The sequence below is a fragment of the Larimichthys crocea genome, unplaced genomic scaffold (assembly GCF_000972845.2).
Source record: "Larimichthys crocea isolate SSNF unplaced genomic scaffold, L_crocea_2.0 scaffold269, whole genome shotgun sequence".
In the NCBI taxonomy this organism is placed as follows: Eukaryota; Metazoa; Chordata; class Actinopteri; family Sciaenidae; genus Larimichthys; species Larimichthys crocea.
Window position 1 is genome coordinate 164,806 of NW_020853550.1, and position 13,822 is coordinate 178,627.

Genomic DNA, 13,822 nt, shown 5'->3' on the forward strand with positions numbered 1-13,822 from the left:
ATGGCTCCAACACAAGAGATGTCAATTGAAACAAAGGAGAGGATTATCAAACTCCTTAGAGAGGGTAAATCATCACACAATGTTGCAAAAGATGTTGGTTGTTCACAGTCAGCTGTGTCTAAAATCTGGACCAAGTACAAACAACACGGGAAGGTTGTTAAAGGCAAGCATACTGGTAGACCAAGGAAGACATCAAAGCATCAATACAGATAACTTAATGCAATATGTCTTGAAAACAGAAAATTACCAGCAAAACAAATGAGGAACAAATGGGAGGAAACTGGACTCAACATCTGTGACCGAACTGTAAGAAATCGCCTAAAGGAAATGGGATTAACATACAGAAAAGCTAAACGAAAGCCATCATTAACACCTAAACAGAAAAAAACAAGGTTACAATGGGCTAAGGAAAAGCAATCGTGGACTGGATGAAAGTCATATTCAGTCATGAATCGCGAATCTGCATTGGGCGAGGTGATGATGCTGGAACTTTTGTTTGGTGCCGTTCCAATGAGATTTATGAAGATGACTGCCTGAAGAAAACATGCAAATTTCCACAGTCATTGATGATATGGGGCTGCATGTCAGGTAAAGGCACTGGGGAGATGGCTGGCATTACATCTTTAAGAAATGCACAAGTTTACGTTGACATTTTGGACATTTTTCTTATCCCATCAATTGAAAGGATGTTTGGGGATGATGAAATCATTTTTCAAGATGATAATGCATCATAGAGCAAAAACTGTGAAAACATTCCTTGAAGAAAGACACATAAGGCCAATATCATGGCCTGCAAATAGTCCGGATCTCAGTCCAATTGAAAATCTGTAGTGGAAGTTGAAGAAAATGGTCCATGACAAGGCTCCAACCTGCAAAGCTGATCTGGCAACACAATACCACAATTCTTTTTCTTGATTTCTTTTAGTGTTTCTTAAAGCCAGAAAGAAAGTTGCCATTTGAAATGACTTTTGACTTTGACTTTTGACTTCTGAGTTTTGTGTCATGTCTGTGATCTGCCTTTTTTCTGCTAAATTAAACAACTGAATGAACATCCTCCAAGACTGGTGATTCCATAATTTTTGCCAGGGGTTGTAGTAAGTGACCATGTATCTGGTAGTAAATATCTCATGAGGTTGGATGAACAGATAACTTTATTGATTGATGGACTGATTCACTAATTGACTGTCATACTTGTTCCAGTCTGGCCACCTCCAGAGCTCTGATGAGTTACTGCCCAATGGAGGAGTCAGCAGGATCATGTGTTGATGAAGATCCAGCTGCTTGCTTTGAGGGAGGATGTTCTAATGTCACCTATGACATAAAGCCATCTGCCTGGTCTGATGATGAAGTAGCTCACTGGACTTTTCATAGAGTTTATCCTCCATGGTTAAATGATGAAGATCCAGCTGCCATGTCTTCTGACGGAGCTAAAACAACAGACTGTACTGCTGCAGCCTCAGCCTCCTCTGGTCGAAACTTTCTGAACAGTGTTCGCAAGTTCTTCGGCTGAGTTGCGGCAACATTTAGTTGCTGCTACCACCCTAATGTGGAGGACTGATTAACATGTACATTTCTGAGTTGGTTGTGCCCTAGCCTTCCTCTACATCACTGATTACCTCTTCCCCTTCATCTGTAAATCAAATAGTAGCAGCTGCCTCAGGCAAATGCCAACATTATGCAGATTCTCAACTGATGTGATTTGTTTTTGCAGGTGAAGCATATGGTTGAGGTTCTGGGTCAGCCGGAGGACCACCTGCTCTGTGCTGTAAATATACTGAGCACTTCTTCAGTCAGGAGGAAGCTGCTGATGGTTCAGCATGCAGGCTGAAGGTAGAGTAGCCATGTTCCTTGTTTGAGTTGATTAGATCATTTTATTTGAACTGAATGAATTGATTTGTTTTATTTATTTGAACTAAGACTGAATGAGTACCTGTCATTCAAAAATCTCAGAGAAGTAGGTGCTGGACTAGCTGAACTCAATCTGTTTCCACATGCAGGTCTATCCAAAAGACGACGGTGAGAAATCTGAAGACAGGACTGTGTTATAGACCTCCTGAAACTGCTGCTGCATCCTGTTGGGGATCAGAGAATCTCTCCCCATCAGGCTCTGCAGCAGTGACTAGTAACTAACCATGTGTCTGATAGTAAATATCTCATGAGGTTGGATGGACTGATAGCTTTATTGATTAACTGACTGGTTTACTAATTGACTCTCATACTTATTCCAGTCTGACCACCTCCCGAACTCTGATAAATTGCTGCCCAATGGAGGAATCAGCAGCCAGGATGAACACCTCTGGAGCCACCACATGGTCAACTCATGATGAAGATCCAGCTGCCTGATCGGAGGGAGAACTTTAAATGTCACCCATAAGTAAGTGACCATGTGTCTGGTAGCAAATATGGGCTGGAGGGACAGATGGCTTCATTGATTGACTGTTGTACTTGATCCAGTCTGACCAGCTCCTGAGCTCTGATGAGTTTCTGTCCAACAGAGCCACCACAGGGTCATCTTGTCATGAAGATCCAGCTGCTTGGTCTTTGGGAGAACTGTCTGATGTCACCCGTGACACCGAGCCATCAGACTGGTCTACTGATGGAGCTCCACTCGATCCACTTCTGATGAAGGGTGTTCCCTCTCCAATGATGATGACCTTAGTCTCTGGTCTTTTGATAGAGTTCTGCCTTCATGCTCTTTTGACAGAGCGAAAACAACAGACTGCACTGCTGCAGTCTTAGCCTCCTCTGGTCGAAACTTTCTGGACAGTATTTGTAAGTTCTTTGGCCAAACCACGGCAACCTTTAGTTGTTGCTGCTACACTGTGGAGGACTGATTACCACGTATATTTCTGGCTGTATATTTTTTGAGGAACTGTAGCACTGACATTTTTTTGAATACAGTTGATTGTCATGGATTAAAGCCATCTATCAATCTATTAAGTTTAAATACTTGACCAACACTGTTTTACAGGTTGATTTTACACTGTTTTTTAAAAGAAATGCTTATTTGGACTTTGAACTCACATCTGTATGAAGATGATAGACATAAATCAGTCAGATGTACCTGATAAATAAAACACGTGTTTATTTACACAAATATTTTCAAATACTAGTCATCTACATAAGGACATAAAAATATATACAGTGATGTAGGGACTCAAACTGCTCCGTTTTCAGGTCAATGTATACATGTTCTGATTTATTTGCATTTTCAGGTTTTGAAATGAAAAAAAAAAAAAAAAAAAAGATGCATATGTACAGCAGGGTCTAAAACTTACTTTCAAACTCTGGCACTAAAACACTGGGAGCGGGGGTGGGGAAGTCTACCCTTCAAGTGCTATTCAACATTTCAACTTCAATACTTCCCTAAACATGTTGGTGAAAGCAAGTAAATTGTAACACTCGTCACAAAGCTTACCCATGTCACTACACGACGGAACTTTCCTCCAACACTAACAGCACTTTAGTCACCTGCAGATGATTATTGTTGTCATCTTATTCACTAGAACCCAAACTGTCAACCTGTGTTACAGCATGAGGAACTCCCACAACACAAAACTAGGTTTGGTCAGTCTCTTCTTCCAACCGAGTAAACTTTGGTTATGTCTTGAAGTAATTCAAGAAAAGCCACTTGAAGTAATTCAAGGAACTGGAAAGCAGCACGTTTGAGAAACCATTTCTTTGAGAACCTGAATGAACCATACCTGGCTTCTTAAAGAGATCATAGTACAACACTAGAGTTGATCAAACCACTTGATGTCAAATGAACCTTATCCAGCAGTCCAGAACATTTCGATACAAAACAAATTAACAACCGATGACATGATGACGGGGGAAGTCGCATTATCAAAAGAAGACTGGTGATCTGGTCTGGTAAGAAAGGCAAGACAAAACTACTACAGGCAGAGTAAGTGTTGAAGTGTCACATACACCTGGAGCACAGAACAGCACCAAACACTTCCAAAATGCTGTGATCTGGAGGGTGTTTAGACTCATCTGGGGAGGTACATTAAGTGTTCTCATCAGGTCTTGTTTTTGATGACGCTGCAGTAGTAAACTATACAGGATGTGCTCCTTTTGGTCCTGATTGCCAACTTCTTTCTTTTGCCTTCTGCTGATGTACTTATTGACCCCTGCCTTCACAATTCAAACTGAAACAACAGGGGGGGGTCAGCCACAGATGCTCGCTCTCAGACTCACCACACAAACACACACACCCCCTTTGTATTCACTACGACTTGTGGGAAAATGAAAGGAATACCTGTATATTCAGTAACACAGAACATTCGATTTCAGATGTCAGGTTAACACGTTCGTTCGAGGAGGAAAAAAAACAAACAAAAAAAAGTTTTCTTTTCCTCCAACCAGGAGGTCGGTGAGGCGCAGAGTTAAGTTGGATGTGGTGAGGGCTGGCACCTGTCTAGTTTCTCCTCCCCCCCTGGGTTGGGTAGTGGTAGAGGTGGGAGAGATTTGGAGAGAGAGAGAGAGGACACTGGGGGGGTGGGGTGGGGGCAAGTGTGGATTTGGGAGGGGTGTCACTGCGGGGCGCCGGCAGCAGCGGGCACCGGGGTGCTCAGGGCGTTGGTGGCAGCAGACAGGACCGGCGAGCCAGTGAGAGGGCCCAGGGCAGTGGAGGCTGGCAAGGCAGAGATACCTGAAAGAGGAGAGGTCACGGAGACATTACAAAACATGCAAACATACTGTCTGCCAAAATAATGTGCACCCCACCTTTAACCTAATCTAACATTTGACGACTTCAGAATTGATTGAGAATGATCACAAAGCGTTACTGTCACTGTTGTCAGCCCAAAACAAATTGAAAATTTGGAGAAACTGCAGCTGTGGGTGCAGGTAGAGAGGAAGAACACAAAACAATGCCATGTTGTTCATATGGACAGTGAAGAAAACAAGGCTGGTGAAAATACTTTGGATAAAATGTTGCAGAACATTTACAGAGCAGCGCAGCACCTTGCAGTGCGTGCTGTGAGGATTAGCTGCCATTTATTGAAAATATTGTGTCACTGAGCGTTTCAGAGGTACTGTCACTTGTACATGTAGAGGTTTAACCAACAGTCTGCTGTGGAGACTCTGAAAACCTGTCTAATCACTTGTGGGCTTTCTCTGTGTACTGTGAATACACGATTAGCATATATCAACATAAGAAGCAACGATTACAACTAAGTGTTTCTAAAAGTAGCACTGAAGCGGTGCAGAATATCTGAGGATCCTTGCAGTTTTGCAGTTTTACAGTTTTGCAGTGTCGTGCAGTGTGTGATTAAATCTTCAGTCCAGAGTTTACAGCGACAGAATCATCCTGTAACAATGTTTTATAGAGGATAAGCAGTTATGGAAATGTAGGAAAAGTTATGTGTGTGTTCTCACCAGTGATCATGCTGGCTGTGCTGACAGCTGTGTTCCCACTGGGCAGGTTGGCTGATCCGGCCACACGAGACTGATCTTTCACAATGGGGACTGTAGGAATAACAAAAATATAGAACTCACTTATTTTGTAATTGACATTACTGTGATCTCATCCTTACGAACAAACAAACAAAACAAAAAACACTGGCTGTTCGAGGGCTTACAGAAGTAAGGGTGATCCATGGCCTCGCGGGCTGTCAGCCGGGCCTGGTGATCGTAGCGCAGCAGCTTGTCGAGGAAATCTAGAGCCTCTGGGCTGACCAGGTGCTGGTTCTCACTGTGGACAAAACGCTCCCACCGCTTACGAGAATGCCTGAGGACAACAAAACTAATTAAAAACACTGAATTCTGACATGAATTCACACTGAAGGAAGACCGTTGTGGATAGTTGCAGATGAACTCCAGTTCAATTTGAAATCACTTTGACCCAGTTAGTAGGCATGTAGTTTATCTCCAACACGAGTGCTAAGAATAGTTACAAAACAAAAGCCTGCAAAGCTTAGACCCCATCATCGTGTGACTGCAGTAACAGTGCTGACCTTCCCAGAATGTCGTTGAAGCGAGGCTCCAGCTCAATGTTGTACTTGTCGATGTAGTCGTAGAGGTCTTCAGTCCCTAGAACCTTTGCTATTCTCACCAACTACAGGAGCACAAACGAAGAACAGTTTCAGACACAAACCTACAGTGATGGCAGTCGCACGAAAAGCCGGCCACTTTGACAAACATCTGTGTCCTGAAATGTCATTCCATAACAACAAAAACATGATCTACATGAAGCATGAAGAAAATACATCAGGAGAGTAATGTAGCTGCACTTCAATGAAGAGAACTGAGTAGAAGTAGCTGCAGTCTGTCCAGATAAATAAAAGGTGTGAGTCTAAAGGGCTAATGGTGGAGAACTCTATCCATCAACCTGCTCCTTGTTTACCTGGTCATAGTTGTCATGGCCGTGGAAGAAGGGCTCCTTCCTGAAGATCATGCTCGCCAACATACAGCCCAAGCTCCACATATCCAGACTGTAATCATACATCTGAAACACACACAACAAGTCTCAAAGGGAGCAGAGACGGGATGAAAGCAGACAAATTTAATTTCTCTGAGACCTAAGTCCATGAAAGCAGCCAGACGCTGTTCAATGAGCAGCAATGTATGATGAATGGAAAAGGGCAAAAACGATGTGGCTGTCCTTTGGCAGTCGGAAACAAGCATGTGACCTCGTCTGAACCTGCAGCAGGGGTACTGTGGTTCAGATAATACCAAAGCCTCAGGGGACGAGCTTCATCATGTAACCAAGATTCAACATTTCCCCAACAACCAGCAGTCTGCGGCACACTGACTCTTTAACCACAGAATTATCGAAAGTGTACTACTGATCCATTTATGAGCTCCTGACATGCACCAGCACAGAACCAGGAACAATATTGTTGTGGTCACATTTTACCACCCATAAAGTAACATCCAATCCAATTAACTGTATGACGATCATTATTGACAGAATGACATCTGTATGTGATCACAGCATCCATCACTCAGTGAGCTGTGGGAATGTGCCAGTGATTGAGGATAGAACCAGAAGACTGGCTGACTTTCTGGCACCGAAGACATAGCACTGGACTCTGATATTCCTCCATCACATACACACACGTGTACGGGAAAACACGAGTATGCCAAGAAAGGAGGTTTACAGAATCTTACAAGTTTCACAGAGCAAAGACTGTGTTGTTAATGTGGCTGCCATATAACTGACTGTATATGATAGTTATTTTTATTAGACCATTTACCACCTGCAAAGTAAAATCCAACCCATTCCATCCAATTATATCTCTAAGTGATAATATCAGCCGTAATTTGGAAGTGAATTTGTGAATAAGTAAGTAAATTGTAAATGAAGATGTATCATCTACAAACACCCTCTGAAAGACTGAAATCTGTCCTGCAGTGTCTCACATTGTGTGTGTGTGAGAAATACTCAATGCAAAACAAAGGGCATAGCACTAACAGCCATCAGATAAAGCACCCCAGTCCATAACTGTACCTGATAGTCCACCAGGAGCTCAGGTCCTTTAAAGTAGCGGGAGGCCACTCTGACATTGTACTCCTGTCCTGGGTGGTAAAACTCTGCCAGCCCCCAGTCAATAAGGCGCAACTACAGAGGGAGGAATTAAGCAGTTCAAGTAAGTGGACATTTCAATATGTCACATGACTGAATTAATGGATTTAAGCACACATCAGGGGAAAAAGAACAGACAGAGACAACAGCCAAAAAAAATGCACAACAATATAGAGGAATCAGTTGTCTGTGTTTTGGCCGCAGTTGGCGAGACAGTGACTGTGCTCAACACTCACCTTGCGGTGTTCATGATCAATCATCACATTATGTGGCTTCACATCTCTATGCATGATTCCCATGCTGTGGCAGTAGTCCAGGGCCTGCACACAGGAGCAAAGGGACTTTATTATCCACTGGACACAGCAAGTTTGTTTTCCCTTCCCAGTAATTACAAAACAGCAACAGATTAAAGGAAGGTGCTGCCTACTACACCACACACACTATGGTCCATGTACCAGTACCCCGAACATGTACAAATACCTAGAAAATAGCTGAAGAAAAGTTCTTGCTTAAAGGCGTCAGAGCGTTTAGAGGTTAAACATTACGAGCTTACAGGCAGCTGAAGGACTCACCTTGAGGATCTCGTACATGTAGAACCGGATGTCATAATCTGTCAGGGTCTGGTACAGTTGCTGAGGACCAAAACAAAGTCATTAGAATTTTTATAGTAATATCTTGCGCTAACAGACAGCACACATTCCTGAACACTGACGCGTCACTCACAGTGAGCTGTGGGAATGTGCCAGTGATTGAGGATAGAACCAGAAGATGGCTGACTTTCTGGCACCGAAGACATAGCACTGGACTCTGATATTCCTCCATCACATACACACACGTGTACGGGAAAACACGAGTACGCCAAGAAAGGAGGTTTACAGAATCTTACAAGTTTCACAGAGCAAAGAAAATATTCCGTTCCTACCTTGAAGTCTGTGTTGTTGACGTGTTCAAAGACCAAGGCAGGTGTCCGCGACTGAAAAAAAAAAAAAAAAATCAAGGTTGTGTAATTAACATATCTACACCTAGACCCCGTCATTTGACTCAAACAAACAGTTCCAATAAGCTACAACACCAATGCAAACTAACCCGCCAGCCACACTGTGAGCAAAACTGTGCGAGTCCAAAAATGACCACTCATTTCCTGTATGTGAGGAAGCAAGGACAGTCACCAGCATGTGGACAGTCAACAGCTGTCGCTGGCCAATCAAATTACTCTCATCTCATGAGACTCACCAGCTTCACTGTTGATTAGGTGGGACAAGGCCATTCACAGCTTCCATACTTTTAGAAATGATTTGAAAGTGTAGTTGATGTACATCTAAAACAAGGTTTGTTGGCTTTTTAATTAAGGATGTGGAATTTGCACATAGTTGTTTGATAGACAAAAAGTCTGACAAACAGTTAAAGCTGCTGGCCATTCATGAGTCTCTGGCCACACCCACAAATAGTTGTGTTGTTGCTTACAGTGTGAACTACAGCCACAGCTAAAAATCTTTCACTATTTATCTACCAATTGTGTCTGACTCCATTAAATCAGCTGGTGTCTTTGAGTGATTTGTGTCTATGAACAATCAAAGGGTATTTAATAAATGTATTTCATTTACAATGATGATCTTTATGGATGCCTTCTAATTATCAGTTATCAGCACAGCAGAACATTTAACTTCAGGTTCATGTACAAGTTGTTTCAGTGTAAAACAGAGCTGTCCTCAGGATCTTTGACAGAGGCAGGAAACTCAGGGGCTCAGCTAACAGTTATTTTCATCATTTGCATGTTTTTAAAATGAATCATCTGTTTAATACCCAGATATACAGATCACATGATGCAACATATGAAAAGTTATAACAACAAATGCAATCTTCATTGACAGTCAATGAATTATCTAATCAAACCACAGATTTATTTGCCCTTTAGAAGGGAAATGATCAGACACAGTTTTCCATGTCAAAGTAAAACGCTCCCTGTCAGTGTGACAAGTATGGGCTTTTGAGGCTGATAGTGATTTCAGGAGAAAAGGGTAGGTATGGTGTGTGTGTGTGTGTGTGTGTGTTGAGAGCTGCCTCTTCTCTTTTACTCTGTGGCGTTTGTAAATCACAGTTCACGCAGTGACAAGATATTACAAGCATTTTGGGGGCTTTCTATTTTTATTGTCATAACGAACAACAAAGGACAAACTTCAAAGCGTAAGTGGATTATCTCAGATTTGAAATGATGGCAGTCCACCATTATCATGACACGATAAGACTTGTTCTGTTTTTTGGAGAGAGCCGTGACACAACACAGGAACACAAGGATGGAGAACTGCTTATGTCTATCTACCTTAAAACCAGAGCTGACTAAGTACTTACAGACACATACTTCCCAAGCCCAAGTGAAATGGATAAGCTTGCACAGCTGGTGGGCTCACCACGCTATTGGTCCAGTGATGATATTTCAGAACAACATACAGTTTGTTTTTAGAAAATGGAAATCATGTTATCAGGACAACAAACAGAGGCTATGCTGTACTTATGACCAAAGAGCCCAGTGTTCTTAGAAAACAGTACACTATACTCACCACGGGGTCTTTGACGATATCAGTGAGGGAGATTATGTTAGGACCTCCACGCAGGTTCTCCAAAATCTTGATCTCACGCTTGATCTTCTTTTTCTTCACAGGCTGAAGGGATGGGGGTGAGGCACGAGTCGGTTAGATGGGATCACAGCATTGAATTCAATCAGAGGTGCTGGACTTGATCCAGGCCTTGGTCTGTAGAAGTTTACCTTGAGAATCTTTACCACCACCTTCTCATTATTGGTGATGTTGATTGCCTCAAAGACTTCGCTGTACTTGCCACGCCCTAGCTTCCGCACCAACTGAAAGTCATCCTGGTTTCTGTCAAGGAGGGGAAAAATCCAAACATCAGCTGGGATGAAAAGATGTCAAGCAGTGTGTGAATGTGGTGCCACAGTCGACAGGATATTTACCCCCATTCAACTACGTGAGACTCGTAGTCCCAGTACTCCCTGGGCCGATGAGTGTTGACCTCGGTGTACACTCGGGCCCGGCTAGGCACGGGTCCTGACATGTCCGACAGCTTGGCAGAGATGGTGGGGAGACCTTACTGCAGCGGAGGACAGTTGGAGTACAGGGAGGACGGGTGGGAGGGAGGGAGGAACAGGAGGGAAGGTAGGGGATGAGGGGGGCTGAAGCCAACAGGGCAAGGGGTTTGGGGGGGGGGGCTTTGCCTGAGGACGGGGGAAGGGGCCACCAGGGGCACGGTGGGATAGCTGACAAAGAAGACAGGAAAGAGAGGAAATGAAAGATTAGAGACATTGAATTCCTGAAACACTGATACACCACAGGTGTGTGCAGGATCTCTGACAAGGCCATGTCTGAGTCATCAGATTTACTCTAACCCCTAAAATACACTGCATGCGGAACAGCTCCGGAACATTTTAGTCAATGCGTCAGCTCACACAATTTTCGGTCCCGCTGCGTCACGGCTCCGGAACGACTGTGGCGTCCGGTAGCCCTCTGCAACACATACGCAGAGCTTCTATTTTTCACGGACGCCGGAGCACAGTGCATAAATTCAGCACAGAGCAGATTGTGCAGGGAAGGAAATCGGCTAAAAAATAAAACCCCGGTTTCTTTTCAAAATAAAATACTCTGTGTTCACCGCGGATCGAGTTTCATAACAACACGTCATAATAAATGGGGGCTACCTGAAGTCAACAGGTGAGGGGTTTTCAGGCATCTTTTCACCCCGTCGACCCCGTGGACGAGAAGAAGTTGATTCTGGAGGTCCAAAATCAACCAATCATTTATGACACCTCACATCCTTTTTATAAGGACACCAGAAAAAAGATGCGGCGTGGAATGCCATTGCAGGAGTCAAAGAGACTACAGCCGGCAATATCGCGCGATTCTGCGTGAATTTACGAGATCTTGTGCGTTCTCGCTGCGCTCGGTGTCCAGCGGAGTCTATATCATTTTTTACATGTTAATACTTAGTTAGAATAGTAGTAGAATAGTTAACTAAATAATGCTACAATAGATGCTTTAAATTAGGGAAATTTCCGATCCATGAGTTATGCCTGTGCTTTAACGTTGTCTGATCGCTAGTCTGCTAGCTGGCTGCAAACTGTGGAACAGATTACCTGAACGAAGGAGTGCCTCACCTTCGTTCAGGAAGTCCGTCCCGCAGCTTGCAGGTTAGCACTGAGGCTAGCAAAGTTTTCCACACAGAGCTAGATTGTTTGCAAATCCGTTATTCTGAGAGGCGGAACCTCTGTCGGGACGTAGAATACCACTAACGTAATCAAGGGTTAGCCCTGTCTTGGAACTGAAAAAATATTGACAATCAATTTGAAATCCTTACAGTTGCATATTTGTTTTCAGGGTGGGATTTTTCCTGTTTTCTGAACCGCATACGTACCTCAAGTTGCCATTTGCGACATACATGCATACTAGTGCTGTCACTTTAAAGAGAAATCAAGTTCAAACAAATCTAAAAAGAAACGTCATTGTTCGCATATATTCGAATCAGCCTGCCGACCTGATGCTTCCTTTTACTACATCTCTGACCTCCACCTATGGTTATGATCTCTGGGTACTGACCCGATAGGTGGCCAAAAAGTCACAAAAGTCAGTGGTGATGTTGAACTATCAGGCCATGAAGGGATAAGCTGTGTAATTATTTGATCTCAGTGAAACAGCCAAATCCATTCTTTGAATGACACACCACTGACAGAAGCAGACCGGCTTAACGCTTCAATCTTCTCCCAAGTGCAGTATGAGCTCTGCTTTAAAGTGTTTGCTTATGACAAATACTATCCATACCATATTTACAAAGCATTGTTACTAAATTGGGATGAGAATGTTTACAACTTGAGTGTATGGCCAGTTTTGGTTGAAGAATGGGTTAGGGTTAGTTAGGTCAATCTAAATGGTCTTAGAGGTGGACCTGAGGCAGGCTGAACGAAGCCTGGCTGCTCAAACAAACCACCTGTAACCACACCCACCTGTCAATCAAAATGTCCATGCTCTTAATCCTGCATAACTTTAAGCCTTAATATCATTTGAAGAGGTGAGTTGTATATAAATTCACCCTCAGTACAGTTGTCATGGACGGGGAAATTAGCTACAGAGACCAAAACTGTTTTTTGTACCAGGCTGTAAACATGTTTATTTCTGCTGTGAAACATGGGGACTTATGGAGACTGACTCACTTCTGGAGCCAGCCTCAAGTGGACGAGAAGAGGAACTGCAGTTTTCTGCATTGGCTTCACCTCAGAGTCACGGAGGCAGCTGCTTGGTCACACCACAGCTCCTTCAGCTGATTAATGGTTATCTGTTCATTTACATCATCAATGGGTATTGACGTGAACAGATCAGCTGGTGTCCCTCATATTCTAACCTATGAAGTCTAAAGCTAACACTGATACCCGATCATATCTTTATCTTTGCTCACAGTCCCGAGGTCTTTCACTTCCGGTGAGAAACGCAGGGCTTCATTTCAATCAATAGTGTAACGTTAGCTACGTCACCATCAATACCTGATATCTAATCGCTTATGATCTACAGAGACATGTAACATGAATGAAGACCGACTCCTCCATTCATACAGCTGCGATACTCCATCACACTGTTCACACAGGCTGAGCGCTGCTTCGGAAAGCACAAAGGAGGCTGTGAGAGTTTGTGTTTAAGTTCTCCTCATACTGTTATTCACTGAAACGATGCGACACCCGTCACGTTAGCGTCCTGTCGACGTTTACACAGAGAAGCTGAGGATGTGTGTGTGTGTGTGTGTGTGTGTGTGTGTGTGTGTGCGTGTGTGCGCGCGCTCACAGGTTTGTTTCAGGCGCTAGTTAATCTAATTCTGGCTTTATTTTCAGATGGGTGAAGCAGTTGCTTGTTAGTTAAGGTTAGCAGACTCGGTTGGCCCGGCTTGGCCCGGAATGGCTCGGTGTGAGCAGAGCTGTCAGTAACTTATCGGCTCGCGGCGGGCCCGAGTCGCTAGCGTGCTAAGCTTAGCGCGGCTAACGTTAGCGCCCGGTGCTCTCCACGGAGACTGTGAGCACAACTACCGACAACATACAGACACCGGACCGGATATTTACCCCCTTGATCAATTCGACGACCGAAATGCTTCCCAATGAGCTGAGTTTCGTCCGGCCAACGCTCCTCGCCTCCCTCCGTCGCCGGTGTGTCCGTGCCAGTGTGTGATTTCTGCTGTATCAGAGACAATATGGCCGACTGCCGCCACCTACGTCCCCGAGTCCTACGACGGAGGCCGCGGAGG

At 43.9% G+C, this 13,822-nt stretch overlaps 1 protein-coding gene, 1 long non-coding RNA gene and 2 other non-coding genes across 4 annotated transcripts; 1 reads left to right on the forward strand and 3 right to left on the reverse strand.

Annotated features, from left to right (window-relative positions):
* Positions 1 to 1,065: 1,065 nt before the first annotated feature.
* On the forward strand, positions 1,066 to 3,246 carry LOC109140877 (uncharacterized). Its single transcript, XR_002042591.2, has 4 exons — positions 1,066 to 1,830; positions 1,998 to 2,016; positions 2,229 to 2,374; positions 2,496 to 3,246. It is a non-coding gene; the product is annotated as an uncharacterized LOC109140877 (long non-coding RNA).
* csnk2a4 (casein kinase 2, alpha 4 polypeptide) lies at positions 3,203 to 13,822 on the reverse strand. The gene is made up of 13 exons (XM_010745055.3): positions 13,641 to 13,822; positions 10,500 to 10,802; positions 10,296 to 10,407; positions 10,090 to 10,191; positions 8,454 to 8,504; positions 8,104 to 8,163; positions 7,768 to 7,851; positions 7,457 to 7,567; positions 6,350 to 6,451; positions 5,961 to 6,061; positions 5,586 to 5,734; positions 5,383 to 5,472; positions 3,203 to 4,654 (listed from the first exon to the last, which is right to left on the reverse strand). Exons 2-13 carry the CDS (start codon positions 10,598 to 10,600, stop codon positions 4,536 to 4,538), a joined length of 1,182 nt encoding a protein of 393 aa, XP_010743357.1. The 5' UTR covers positions 10,601 to 10,802; positions 13,641 to 13,822; the 3' UTR covers positions 3,203 to 4,535.
* LOC113744890 (small nucleolar RNA SNORA57) lies at positions 6,965 to 7,101 on the reverse strand. The gene has a single exon (XR_003461885.1). It is a non-coding gene; the product is annotated as a small nucleolar RNA SNORA57 (small nucleolar RNA).
* LOC113744889 (small nucleolar RNA SNORA57) lies at positions 8,267 to 8,402 on the reverse strand. The gene has a single exon (XR_003461884.1). It is a non-coding gene; the product is annotated as a small nucleolar RNA SNORA57 (small nucleolar RNA).

Excerpts from the sequence above, each read along its gene's own strand:
- csnk2a4 (XM_010745055.3), bottom strand. The coding sequence starts at position 10,600 with ATGTCAGGACCCGTGCCTAGCCGGGCCCGAGTGTACACCGAGGTCAAC. Across the intron at positions 8,164-8,453 it reads TCAACAACACAGACTTCAAG|CAACTGTACCAGACCCTGAC; the intron begins GTAGGAACGGAA and ends TTTGGTCCTCAG. Across the intron at positions 5,473-5,585 it reads CATGGATCACCCTTACTTCT|TCCCCATTGTGAAAGATCAG; the intron begins GTAAGCCCTCGA and ends TTATTCCTACAG.